Source organism: Petaurus breviceps, unplaced genomic scaffold (genome assembly GCF_028583685.1).
Source record: "Petaurus breviceps papuanus isolate PSGF00001 unplaced genomic scaffold, PetGlider_PUasm1.0 179, whole genome shotgun sequence".
Classification (NCBI taxonomy): domain Eukaryota; kingdom Metazoa; phylum Chordata; class Mammalia; order Diprotodontia; family Petauridae; genus Petaurus; species Petaurus breviceps.
The window spans coordinates 3,820,294-3,834,195 of NW_027185779.1; the positions used below are offsets into that span (position 1 = coordinate 3,820,294).

The window sequence follows — 13,902 nt, forward strand, 5'->3', positions numbered from 1 at the left end:
ATAAAATACTAAATAAATTTTAAAATAAGATATTTAAGAAAGGCCACTTGTGAGCACTCTCTCCCCTAACAGATCCCCTTCTTGCTATGTCTTCCTATCCTGTGTGATTCTTCTCCATGCCCTTCTGCAAATCCTTCAGATCAGAGGTGTCTGGCCCATAAAGCTTCCAAATGCAGCCCAAACTAGAGTAAAATGTAATTGAAAATATTTAATGAAATAAAAAGAAAATATAGATTAAACATTTTAAAACTAAGTCGATATGTAGCCTGCAGTGATCCTTATGTATAGATTAGTGGGCCCCATTTGAGTTTGAGACCATTGCTCAGAGGACCCAATTAGGGTTAAGAGTACCTTCCTCTGGTTCTTTTGGTATCTCAGGGCTACTTAAAGCAATGAAGCACTTGAGTTACCTGTTGCCTCACACCCTTACTACAGGACTAGTGCCCTCCCTTTCCTGATCAGATCACAGAATTTCAGAGTCAGAAGGGATTTCAAAGGCCATCTACTTTAATCAGGCCTATATTATGTTGGGACCTCCTTTACAATCATCCTACTGAAAATCTGTCCAGCTGTTACTTAAAACCTCCAGCAAGGGCAAAGCTTACTGCCACCCAAAGCAGTTCCTTCCACTTTGTGATGGCTCCAAATGATTGGAAAAACTGTCCTTCCTTCACACTGAAATCTACAATTTGTGCGCACTGCTTCTTATGAAGATGTCTAATCCCTCTTCAAAATAACAGCCTTCAAATATATGAAGGCAGCTGAATATATTTAAATCCCTTCAACCAATCCTAACATGGCAGGATGAGGCACCCTCAGTTTATAGTTTTACTAGCTGCATGACTAGTGTAATTTCACCGAGAGTCTTCCTCTTCGGTGAATTACATTCAAAAAAAGATGTTCTTTCCTCAGAAGCTCAAACATTCTGTGGGAGCCTCACACCAGAAGTGATACTTTTCTATAGAGTTATCTAGGCAACTAATACAGAGAATCACATATGAGATGTGGCCTATCCTTCAACAACTTGGGTTATAGGTTCTCTCCAGTTTTTTCCCCACTGTGATTCATATTAAATTAAAATTTTTGCAAAAAGATGAATAATAGGTTCTATGGAATGTTTAAATATCTTTAAATCTTTCTGAATTATTGAGGAAATAATAAGCCATCTCAGTACTATAAATTGATTTTAATATCTTTTTTTCCAAGACCGAATATAGAGATGCAATGCTAATAATGTATTCTTCTGCTGTAATCTCGGGTGGAACACATCAAAATCCACTCTTTGAATTTTTTCTAAATAGTCCTCTAAGGCAACCTGAAAATAGAGAAGAGAGTTTAGTCAGTACAACATTAAAAACATTAATCATGTGAAAGAAACTTGAGAGAAATTACAATGATTGTTATAATTGGCAGACAGGTATGTGAATATAGTGCTAGACCTGGCATCAAGATGACCTAAGTTCAAAGCTTGCTTCATACACTTAACAGTCAGATCATCCTGGGCAAGTCACTTAACCTTTCTCAGCTTTAGTTTCCTTTTCTGTAAAATGAGAACAACAATATCTAACTCACAAGATTAGCATTGAATGAATTAATATATATAAAACACTTTGCAAACCCTAAAGCACTATATATTATAAATTATTATGATGATGATAAAACTGTTTCCATTGAAAAAGGACCTTATAAGCCCCTTCTCTCTAAAATACTACATTAATTAAAAAATTTAATGTAAAAATATCACCAGCTATATGTTTTTCTTTTATTCAACAAGTATTTATTAAATATCTACTATGTCAACAAAAATTCCCTGTGCTTAAGTAGATTATATTTTACTTCAGGAATACTCCACTCATATAAATAATTCATTTATTTATTTTTGGAGGCAGGAGGTGAGGCAATTGGGGTTAAGTGACTTGCCCAAGGTCACACAGCTAGTAAGTGTCAAGTGTCTGAGGCTAGATTTGAACTTAGGTCTTCCCGACTCCAGGGCAGGTGTTCTATTCACTGCCCAACCTACCTGCCCCTTACGCAAATAATTTAATAAAAGATACACATCACCAGTAGGCTAGACACTGGATGAATTTTTTTGCCACAGCAATTCATGAAACTAACTAAAGTATAAAGGGGTTGTGATCTCTGTTAATGGAAAAAGCACCCACAATGATTAGTCATGGATATTCTGAGGTACTGTGGTTAGAGCAAACTTGAATTTAACAAAAATCCTTTTTTGTTTACAATTTATGGAGTTCCTCTTAATGAAGTAATCAGCTAAGATGTGAAATGCCAATAAGAATGACAATATAACTACACAACAGCTGTCTGACCTCACTGTTATAACTAAATTATCCTAGAGTCTATGAAAAACAATAAAGGAAAAATGTCAGTCATGGGAAAAAAAATGTGTGAAGGTCAATGAAGTCAACGAACTATGAAGGTCAATTATGTCAATGAAAAAAGTTGGCAGAATAGATTATGATGAAAGACGGCTCAGGTTTTCTTTATCATAAAGTCAGATAGGGATAGGAATCAGATCCATTATTTCTTTGGAATAGGGAACATGAGGAAACTCCTGTTATTGATGCAGGTCACCACCTTCTCTGAAACTTAAAATCTCTGTTGCTTACAGCAGTGAGTAATTAAGTGAATTATCTAGGTTCACACTGCAGTAATGGTGTCTGAATACAGATTGAAGCATACTTTTTTTGTTTTATTTTTCTTGAGGTTTTTCCTTTTCTTTTTTGGTGTATGTTTTCTTTTTTACAACATGACTGTTATGGAAATGTTTTGCATGACTACATACATATGACCTATATCAAATTGCCTGCCTTCTCAATGAGGGGGATGGGAGATGGGGATGGAAAGAAGAATAAAAGGAGAGACTTTGGAACTCAAAATTTTTTAAATGAATGTTAAAAATTGTTTTTATATATAACTGGGGAAAAACAAAATACTAAACAAAAAGTTAAAAAAGATAAATAAAAGCCCAAAGCAAAAAAACAAAACAAAACAAAACAGCTAACCCTCATTCACACAGGCATACTGGAAACCTCTGTGTCCCCTGTTGGCTCCTTCCTGCCTAGCCCTGAGTCAGGGTCACTATCAGCTCTGGCCTCTCAAGCACTTGAGGGTACAGTGGAGCACACTGGCATCTTGTGTTTTTTCCCCCACCCCTGACAAGTTGCCAGAATTTCTCCTGTCCAATAAATGGGAGGGGCTGGAGAGGTCACTGCCTGTCTCCCATCCCAGTAGGGTCCTAATCCAAGATGTTCTCCAGCTTAGTTGCTGTTCCAGGGGTTTTTTTTAGGGTCTCCTTGATGCTGCTCCCATACCTACAATGTGATCCTCCTGCCTGCTGTAAGCAGGTTTCCTTGGGCCTTCAAAGGGCCCAATCTCCATTTGGCATGAGGCTAAACATCAAGGGAGGATTCTGAAGAGTAATCTTATGCCTCCCTCAATGAACTTCTCTCCAATCAACTGATAATGTAGCTGGACTCCCTGTTTATTGCTCCCAGCCTTTTACACTCACTCCAGCTACCTCTGTTCCCCATTCTCCATTTGCCACTGCCAGAGGCCTCTACCCACTTCCCTATCTCAATCTCTGGGGGAACCAACTACACTGTTCTCCAGCCTCAAAATTTCCTTGCCCCATTGTGCTATTTCTAATCCTGACAAGCCAACAGTAGATCACTCCCAGAATCTACTTCTTTGCTCTTAATCACTTGTTGCTCGACAGAGCTATAAGAAATCACATGCTAACTGGGCCTTCTAAAAATTTACATTATCTAATCTCACTACAAATTTATATTATCTAATCTCACTAGTGAGGCACACATTCTATTCCTCACTAAATGATTCACTACCCAATTCTCAGTGGCTATCCCAAACTTTCTTGTCTCTCCTCAAGCCTCCCACAGCATCCACCCTCTCAGTCAAGGGCTTTGTCTCATACTTTACAATAAAATAAAATAAATAAAAAGTTAGAACATTTACCGAGGGCTCCTCTTCTCTCTTCTTCATCTCCCATCGCTCAAATTTTAAGAATGCTCTCAAATGAAGAAATGGTCCTTCTTGCCACAACAAAACTGTCTAAAATTGACCTTGACCCCATTTTATCCTGACTTTTCCAGTAAACTTCACACCCTACAACCCCATCACTCACACTCTCCAATCTTCAATTTTTTTTCCCATTAGCTTGTTCCTTTTCTGCTGCCTACAAGATGATCCAACCATCCTGGCCAGTTATCATCCTATAGGGCCTCTTCCCTTTGTGGCAAACCTCCTTGAGAAAGCATTCTACAGTCAGTGCCTCCATTTCCTCTCCTTTCACTCTCTTCTACACCTTCTCTAGCTTCTGACCTCATCATTCAAGTGAAAATGCCCTCTCCAAATTTATCAATGATCTCTTAATTGCTAAATCTAATGGGCTTTCTTCAATTTTCATCTTCCTTAAGCCCTCTGAAGCCTGTGACACTGTCAGTCACCTCCTCTTGAATACTCACTCCTCAGACCTTAGTGATACTGATCTCAAATCTATCAGTTCAAATGCCTTCTCAGTCTCCTTTGCTGGTTCTTCCTAACCCTTGGGTCTCCCAATGGTCTGTCCTGAGCTCCCTTCTGTTGTTTTTCTATCGTGTTCAATTCTTCATGACCCTATTTGGGGTTTTCCTGACAAAGATACTGGAGTCATTTGCCATTTCCTTCTCCAGATTATTTTACAGATGAGGAAACTGAGGCAAACAGTGTTAAGTGACTTGTTCAGGATCACACAACTCTTTTACTTACTAGTGTCTGAGATCAGATTTGAACTTAGGAAGATGAGTCTTCCTGACTCCAGGCCCAGCACTGTGCCATGCCTGAACCCCCTTCTAGTTTTGCTTTATACCATCTTGCTTGGTGATCTTATCAGCTCCCATGGGTTCAATTACCATCTCTATGCAAATGACTTCCAGGTCAACATATTCAACCCTAAGTTACCTCCTGAGCTATAGTCATACATCTTGAACTACTTCTTGGATATCTCAAACTGACAGATATCCCAAACTCAACATATTCAAAACAGAAGTCATTTCCCCTCTTCCCAACTTCCCTATTACTGTCAAGGGTACTACCATCTTCCTAGTCACCTAGGCCTGCAAGCTCACATAATTCTTGACTCCTCACTCTCACTCACCCCACACCTCTAATCCACTGCCAAAACATTTCTTCCTTCTCTCTACTCATAAAGCCACGATTCTCATTTAGGCCTTCATCACCTCTCACCTGGACTACTTCAATAACCTAGCTGGCCTCAAGTCCCTAATTACTCCAGTCAAACCTATACTTAGCTTCCAAGGTGATTTTCCCAAAGCATAAATGAGACCTTGTCAACCTCAACCCCAAACTAAATGAACTCCAATAGTTCCCTATTACCTCCAGGGTCCTATGTTTGGAATTTAAAGTTCTTTATAACCTAGCCCCTTCCTATCTTTCTAATCTTCTTATACCCTGATTTTCTTTACACATTCTATGATCTGGCTAATATTAGCTTACTTGCAGTTCTCAAATTTGAAGTCTCTTCTACCTCTGAGATTCTGGGAATGCAACTCCCCAAACATGTCCTACAGCCTCCAACTTCCATGCCTTTTTTCATGCTGGTTCTTCTACCTGGAGGGCACTTTTCTTTCTAACTCTGCCTATCTAATTCCCACTCACCCTTCAAGACCCAGTTTTAAATGCTGCCTCCTCTCTGATGTCTTCCTGTGAAATCCCGTAGCACTCTATGGATTACTGTATTTTCATACTATACTTTGTTTTACAGTATAGTATTTTATACTTCCTTCAAAGGGCTATGGCTAAGCTTCTAGTAATATACCTTTCCAAAATTAACTAGATTGGTCTCTGAACAACCATTTGTTGCTTAGCCTTTCCAGCTAAATGAATAAACCTTCCAGAGTTTGCATTTTACTAACACAGCTTTCAAGAACCCACCTTTCTACCACAATGAGAAAATAGGATTTCACTAGAGGGTTTTACACATAGTTGGAGCTTAATTAATAGTTAACTGTGGTATATGAATGTAACAGAATATTACTATGCCATATGAAATTATGATTATGAAGAATTCAAAGCAGCATGGGAAGACATGAACTGATGCAAAATAAAGTAAATCTAAGCAGGAAAACAGCATATATAATGACTATTACAATGTTAATAGAAAAAAAAAGAAAAATACTGTATATTTATGATGAACAAGCTTGATTTCGAAGAAGAAAAAATAAGAAAATATAACTCCGATTTTTTATTGCAAGAGTATGAAATATTACATATATCATCAGACTCAAGAAGTTAGTTTTGCAGGACTGTTTTTCTTTCTTTTTAATATTTTGTTACAAGGAATGGCTATCTGGGCACGGGAGAGGAGAAGAATAAATTCAAAAATGAAGGTGAAATAAAAACAAAATATATCAATAAAATTTAAATCAAGAGTTGCTAGTAATGAATTAAAGGAATGTATTTATTTATATAAGCAGCTAGGTGGCTCAGTGGAGAGTACACTGAACCCAGAGTCTGGGAGATCTAAATTCAAATCCTGTCTCAGATACTTAGTAGCTCTGTAATCTCTTAATCTTAAATTTAAACCTAATCTCTTAAATCTTAAACTTAATCTCTGTTAAATTAAGCTCAACAAATACTTTCTAAACATGCTTTCTATATCCTTCACAACCTTCATTGGTACCTCCTCTAGTTTCTATCCTGCTTATTAATAGCCCTCTTAAAATACAGTTTCTAGCACAAAGCAAGATATTCTAGATGTGGTCAAATTAGGAGAACAGTAGAAGGGGATAATTATCTCCCAGGCTCCAAGCACTAATTCTATTATTTTTTTGGAAGCTCTCTCATACAATTAATTCACAATCAATTAATCAACACACATTTATTAAGCACCTAGCATATATTAAGCACTGGGATATAAAAATAAAAATGAAATAGTCCTTGTTCTCAAGGGAGTTACAATCTATTAGAAGACCATATATACACATATAATTATACAAAAATAAATATAAATTAATTAGGAAGGAGAGAGACTAGTTACTGTAGGGACCAAGAAATGTCTGATGTAAAAGGTGTTGTTGGGGTGGCCAGGTGGCACAGCGAGTAAGAGCACTGGCCCTGGCATTGGGAGACCTGGGATTGGTTCCAGCCTCAGATACTTGGCAGCCACACAAAAACAACAGGCTGTGTAACCTTGAGCAAGTTACTTAACCCCAATTGCTTAAAAAAAAAAAAGGTGTTAAGAGCTGAGCTTTGAATGAGACAAGGGGTTCTAAGAGTCAGAGACGAGTGCAAAATGCATTCTAGTCATGGGACTTATACAAAGGCCTGGAGATAGAGTATCATAGATGGAATCTGCAGTCTTTTTTTCTGTATTAAATAAGCTTAACCTACAATGTAAATAAACATAGTTGATTTTCTGAATAAGTCTTTACATTTATTCCTATTGAATTTTAGCTACTGGATCAGGAGTTCTCAACATTTTGTGTCATAGACCTCCTTGAGAACTAGTCTGATGAAACCCTAGGCTGCTTTTTCAGAATAATGCTTTTAAATGTATAAAATACACGGGATTATAAGAGAAACCAATTATATTAAAATAAATATTTTGGTTTTTATTTTTACTGTCTCAATTCATGGACCCTCTGAAATCTAACCAAATTCCTTGGGGGGGGGGGGGGTCTATGGAGCCCAAGTTGAGAACACCTGTATTATACATCCTATTTTTCTACCTTATCAGTCTAGATCTTTCCAAATCTTGATTCCATTTCCTAGCATAATAGTTATCTCCTCCATCTTTGTGTTGCCTACAAGTTTCAAAAGAGTGTAGTCTTCATCTCTGTCACTCATAAAAAGATTTTTCTTTAGACTGAGGACTTTATGTATTTAAGACCGATCAGCATTTACTACACCACTTCTTTCGTCAATCAATACGCAGCTACATATCCATTCAAACAAACACAATTGTGTACAATGCTATAATTCCACAATGAAATTATAGATTTTTACACCAATTTTATGATATTTTGCTAACGATCTGTATTAGTACTATACATATGATACATAGTTTACACACAGCTTGTCTCAAAACATAGCAATCTGTGTAATGATTAGAATGTTACTATGTATTATATTAAAAATTCCTTATAGAAAAGCTAGAACTAAATGTTGGGAAACAGAAGGAGGAACTGGTGATGTTTTAAAATATTCTTTAAGGCAACAGTTGTTTATTTCTTTATATACTATAGGAGGATCTTCATTCTTAAAACTTAGAAAAATGAAAACCAAAAATAACCAATATTACAAACATAAATTTATAGTAATTTTAAAACATGTAAGATCATATGTACCTAGTCTCTTAAGTACCATGGCTCTGTCTGTTATTCTACTTACTGTCTGAAGAAAAGCAGGAAATGCTTTCACAGGAACACTTTTCTGGAAAGATCTGGCCTAAAATGAACAAGGAGAGGAAATTGACTTGATGTAGAAATTCCCCTCAAAATAAATACTAACTCTTAAAGTGAACAAAAAGCTCTAAAACCACACAAAACAAAACTATTAGAGAAAGTCACAAAATTGTAGGATTTCACAACTGGGAAGTAACATTTCCTCTAGTTCAACCTATAAGTAGTCCAGAATCCCTGGATTTTGAACATTTCTGACCAAAATAATGATAGCACAGTCTTTGTTTAAATAGCCCTGGGGCTGGGAAACCCACTGTGCAACCCACTCCATTTTTGAAAACTACAATTGTTAAGAAATATTTTTTTATACTAACATACTTTGTACCTCCTATCCACTTCCTGGCTAGATTCTCTGAAAAAAATAAAATTAAACTTTTCTGTTTCAGTAGATCAATGGATGTTACTAGAGGTAAAAACTTCCTCAGCTACAAAACCCAGAGAAAAAGAGGAAAATCCTTTTTGTTCTATAGACTAGCTTTGATATTTTTTTGATTTGTCTTTTCTTGAATAAGTAATTTCTCCTCTCTGGATCTGAGTTTCCTCATCTTTTAGATAAAAAAGGCTAGACTCTATGATCACTACAAAAGGCCCTCCCAGCTTCGGTGTCCCATATCCTAATTATAACACAAATTAGGATATAAAAAGTCAGAATGTCATGTGACATTTAATGGAATGATCACTTCTACAGATAGAAAATCAAGAATGGCTTCACAGAGAAGTGTCTATGTTGAGCGTTAGGAGTAAGGACAGTATTTTAACAAAGAAGCATTCCACATATGGCTGATGGCACTGGCAAAGACATAGGCAGATGAAGGCAGAAATAGAGCAGGTGACAGCTAATTTGCAGTCTGGTAAGGATACAAAGTAAAGGGGAGAGACAGAGAGACATAATGGAAAGACTGCTAAACACGGAGTCAGAAGATCTGGGTTCAAATCTTACTTCACACTTGCTGTGTGACCCTGGCAAACCAGTTTATCTCACTGAACCACTGCTTCCCAATTTTACAAATGAGGAAGTGAGATAACACGTACAAAATGCCTTGCAAATCTCAAGCACGATATAAATGTCGGCTATTAGGGTATACAATTCAGCTAGACTTCAAAAGACTGATGATGAAGCCTACCTCTGGCCTCTTGCCAGAGAAATGATGGACCAGATGTGTAAAATGAGACACGTTTTCTAGCATGGTCAATATGTTGATTTATTTTGCTTAACTATATTTACTGGTACAAAGAAAGTCTTCTAAAAGGAAAGTTACTATATGGAGCATGAGGGCATGGGAGTATACAAAAAATACACAGAAGAAAACAAAAAAGGGGGGCACAGTGAGTAAAGCACCGGCCCCGGAGTCGGGAGGACCTGAGCTTGGTTCCAGCCTTCCACACTTAACACAAAAAAAACTAGCTGTGTAACCTTGGGCAAGTTACTTAACCCCAATTGCCCTCCAAAAAGGCAAAAAAAAGAAGAAGAAAGCAAAAAAGTTCAGAAAGGAGTCACAAATAGGATAATTTTGTTATAATTTTGTTAAATTTAACATACATGTTTAAAAATAAAATGTATATAATAATTGTTCATGGTTTCATATATAATCTGCATTTTTGTTCTTTTTATATTAGAACATACAATATTCAACACTGACACAATGGGAATAGAGCCCTGGGCTTTGGGATCAGGAAGATTCATCTTCCTGAGTTCAAATCTGGTCTCACACACTTAAGAGCTGTGTGACCCTAGGCAAGTCACTTAACCCTGTTTGCTTCAGTTCCTCTTCCATAAAATGAGGAGAAGAAAATGGCAAACTACTCCAGTATTTTTGGCAAGAAAACCCCAAATGGGGTCACAAAGAGTAGGCCACGATTGAAAAAGACTGAACAATAATGAAATATTTGCTTTTGTTGATGATTAAGTTCATAAATTTTTTTAAAAAGAAAAAAGGGGCAGCTAGGTGTCGCAGTGAATAGAGCACCGGTTCTGGAGTCAGGAGGACCTGAGTTCAAATTTGGCCTCAGACACTTAACACTTATTAGCTGTGTGACCTTGGGCAAGTCACTTAACCCCAATTGCTCTGCTTTCCCCCCTCCAAAAACACACACACACACAAAAAGAAAGTTACTGAAGTTTTTTGACCATAGTGGGAATATAATTAGACTTCTGTATAAATATTATGTTGCAGTAAAAGAAATGCAAACTATCAACAAACATGCTTTTTAAAATACAAACTTTTTAAATCAATAAGAGGACAGACAACAGCAATTTCTTTCCCAAAATTTTTTGCAAAAAAAAAAATGCAAATTAACATAATTAAAGTTTCACACTTCACACTCAGCAAATTGGCAAAAGATAATAAAAGAAGTAGTTAGGGAAGAGCTATAGGAAAATAGGTATATTAATGTATTGTTAATAGAGCCATGAAACTCTCCAGTTGTTCTGTAAAATAATTTGGAATCTTTCTAAAAGAGTCACTAAAGTGGTCAAACCTTTTCACCAAATGATTCCACTGCTGGGCATATACTCCAAGTGGGTCAAGAATGGAAAGTCACCAAATACAACAAAATATTTATAGCATCTCTTTTTGTGGTATCAAAACAATCCCATTACATATGAATGTAATGGAATGTTATACACCATAGAAAATGACAACTTTGAGGAATTCAGAGAAACAAGAGAAGACTTGTATAAAAGGATGTAGTGTGATGTCAGGAGAACAAACAAATAATAACTAAACATGTTTTCTGATAAGAGAACAGTTACTTGAGGGGAACCTATAGAGTTTAAAAAAAAGTGAGTTTGCTTGTTTCTCAAGTCTGGGAAATCCTCTGCTTATCTAAGGATTGAAGAAAACAAGTCAGTGGAAAAGGTGCTATTTAGTGGACTGGCATCATTCAGGAATATTACTAATGGAGCAAAGTCGTGAAGTAGTCAGGTGGGAAGGACTTGATAGTATGGGTATGGAGAAGTCAGTCTCAGAGAGAAAATGATGTTTTACCTGAAATGGGATAAATAAAAGGATAAACATAAAGACAGATGCTTTAAGGAAGAGGGAAAGATAGAGAGAAATAATATCACTCTTGAGAATAAGGGAAAAGTGGTTAAAACTAGGAGCTTGAAGAGAATAACAGCTTCCAAAGGGAGCTATGTAAAGGGTCACTCAATACAAGATGAATCTAAAGAATTCCAAGCAACAGATACCAAAACAACATTCTAGAAATTACTATATCTAGGGATTAAAATGTATTCTATTCATTGGTCCAAAAAAAGAAACTTACATGTTTTAAATGAAGATGTCCCTGACTGGCAACATCATAAATTACATCCCTCACATTTTTATCTTGATTCTTACGTAAAAAATCTTCTTGTGAAACACCATGCTGTAAAAGAAACTCAGATTAGGTTGTTCTTAATACACTTAAACCTAATTTATAAACATAAAATAAGCTCCTGGGAATAATAAGTGGGTAATTATCCATCATGCACTAATAATTTCACTGGTTCAGCGAGAAATCATTGAACAAGAAGACTACGTTAGCAACAAAGTCTTGAGAGAACAGACAATAGCAATTTCTTTCCCAAAACTTACAGCTTATATTAAATTTTTTTTATAAATTAAAATGCTTTTATTTATTTTTAAACGTATTTTCCCCTCTTAACTACTTGTGATCAGCATTCAGGAAAAGCTGACCCACTAGAAAGATCTCTCTGACTGCCTGGGGTAAAGGAGACAAGATACATGGAGATAATGGTCCTTCCTTACTTCACCACTATCACCAAAACAAATGCCTGATAGGATAAAATTCTGATTTGAGGATATAGATGAGATGACACCGAAAGAAGTATGTTTTTTTTTTCAGGCTGAGTCAACTGACTTTGTTGAACATAAAACTAAAGAAAACTTATTACATTTATATTTAAAATTCTTATGGCTTTCAGAAGAGAAAACATTTATTTTCAGTTTGCAGTTTACTATTAGCTTCCTTGGATTTTCTTACCAGCATGCAAATGTCCATGGGAAGAAACACCTTTCTCCTACTAATATGATAAGGAGTTGCTCTCAAGCAGGTGACAATGCCTTGTGCTTTCCCAATATGACTTGCAGCATGATCTGCATGGAGGTCCCTTATACCTATTATATTTTTTTAAATTAGGAACAAAATTGGTTAGCATTATTTGCATGTCATAAGTTTATAGTAATATATATTATGTCTGAAAAAAGACTGTGAACAGACTCAAAGCATAATCACACAAAAGGGGTAAAGCAGGTGACCATTTTATCACATAATGGGTTTTAAAACTGAAACAACTTAATAAGAAGTTTCCTCAGATTATACTACACCAAGATGATGTCTAGGACTTAATCACCTATTAAGCCTTTATACCAATCTTTCCATTCTCTTCAGTATAATTTCCATATGATTTCACTCTAAGGAAGATGCTTTGCAAATAAGCAATTCTATTCTTTACTCTTTCATTATTATAGGTGTGTTTTTTCTCTGGGTGTGCTTTTAAGAGAAAATGGAATTTTTATTTCCTACTTAAGAGTTCCATAATGACATAGTTTTCTTTAAAAAATAATTTAAATATATTGTCCTCGGCCTAAAGAACTTACTAATTATAATAAGAACTCACTAATCTAGAACATAAGGTCAGAAAGAAAATCCTGCCTAAATTAGCAAGGAAAAAAAATCCCAACAAATTGCAGAAATATGTTATGAAATGTTCTTCTAGGGGCGGCCAGGTGGCTCAGCGAGTAAGAACATTGGCTCCAGTGTCGGGATGACCTGGATCAAAATCCAGGCTCAGATACTCAGCACCACACCCAGAAATAACTGGCCGTGTAACCTTGAGCAAGTTACTTAACCCCGATTGCTTTAAAAAAAAAAAAAAGAAATGTTCTTCTATTTTTCATGAGTACATATAAAAACATTATTAACAAGGTACAAAGAGGAGTATAAATCAAATTATGGGTCTATGAAAAATCTTACAAAAAAACTTTAGTGATTAAGTTGAGATGTAACATACTAGAGTAGCCAGAGTCAGGATGACATAGATTCAACTCCTTCCTCTGATAGGTAGAGATTTAACTTCTCCATGTTCCAGGTAACTATGACTATGTTAGGAATGAGCTGCTGATTCACAATGACAAAAAATCAATTTTTCCCCTCAAAAAAAGATTAGTTATTAATCATTTATGATGAGCAGATTGCTAACCATGAACAGAAATGACGATGCTAAAGCACTTTTACAAGTGTTTTAACATTTGTTGGTCTTACAACAATTGAAAAGGCCATTCTAGCTATTTATTCAGCAAACCTTTTTCTCCATAGATAATACTAAGATATATACTTTATTACTAACCCTACTAGAATAAATTTTCAACTAGAATAAAACAGGTTTTATTGGAAAGAA

The 13,902-nt window shown here is 36.0% G+C and overlaps 1 protein-coding gene across 4 annotated transcripts in view; it reads right to left on the reverse strand.

Annotated features, from left to right (window-relative positions):
• Window positions 1–1,171: 1,171 nt before the first annotated feature.
• Window positions 1,172–13,902, reverse strand: part of NDUFAF6 (NADH:ubiquinone oxidoreductase complex assembly factor 6) — a 51,737-nt gene continuing 39,006 nt past the window's right edge. For 3 of the 4 annotated variants that reach the window (XM_069086598.1, XM_069086600.1, XM_069086601.1), the window contains 4 exons: window positions 12,486–12,619; window positions 11,766–11,867; window positions 8,428–8,484; window positions 1,172–1,315 (listed from right to left, as the gene is read on the reverse strand). In XM_069086598.1, coding sequence (XP_068942699.1) covers window positions 1,187–1,315; window positions 8,428–8,484; window positions 11,766–11,867; window positions 12,486–12,619 — 422 coding nt within the window. In that variant the 3' untranslated portion in view covers window positions 1,172–1,186. Of the gene's footprint in view, window positions 1,316–8,384; window positions 8,485–11,765; window positions 11,868–12,485; window positions 12,620–13,902 lie in introns of all 4 variants that reach the window. The other variant, XM_069086599.1, reaches the window with a different exon arrangement.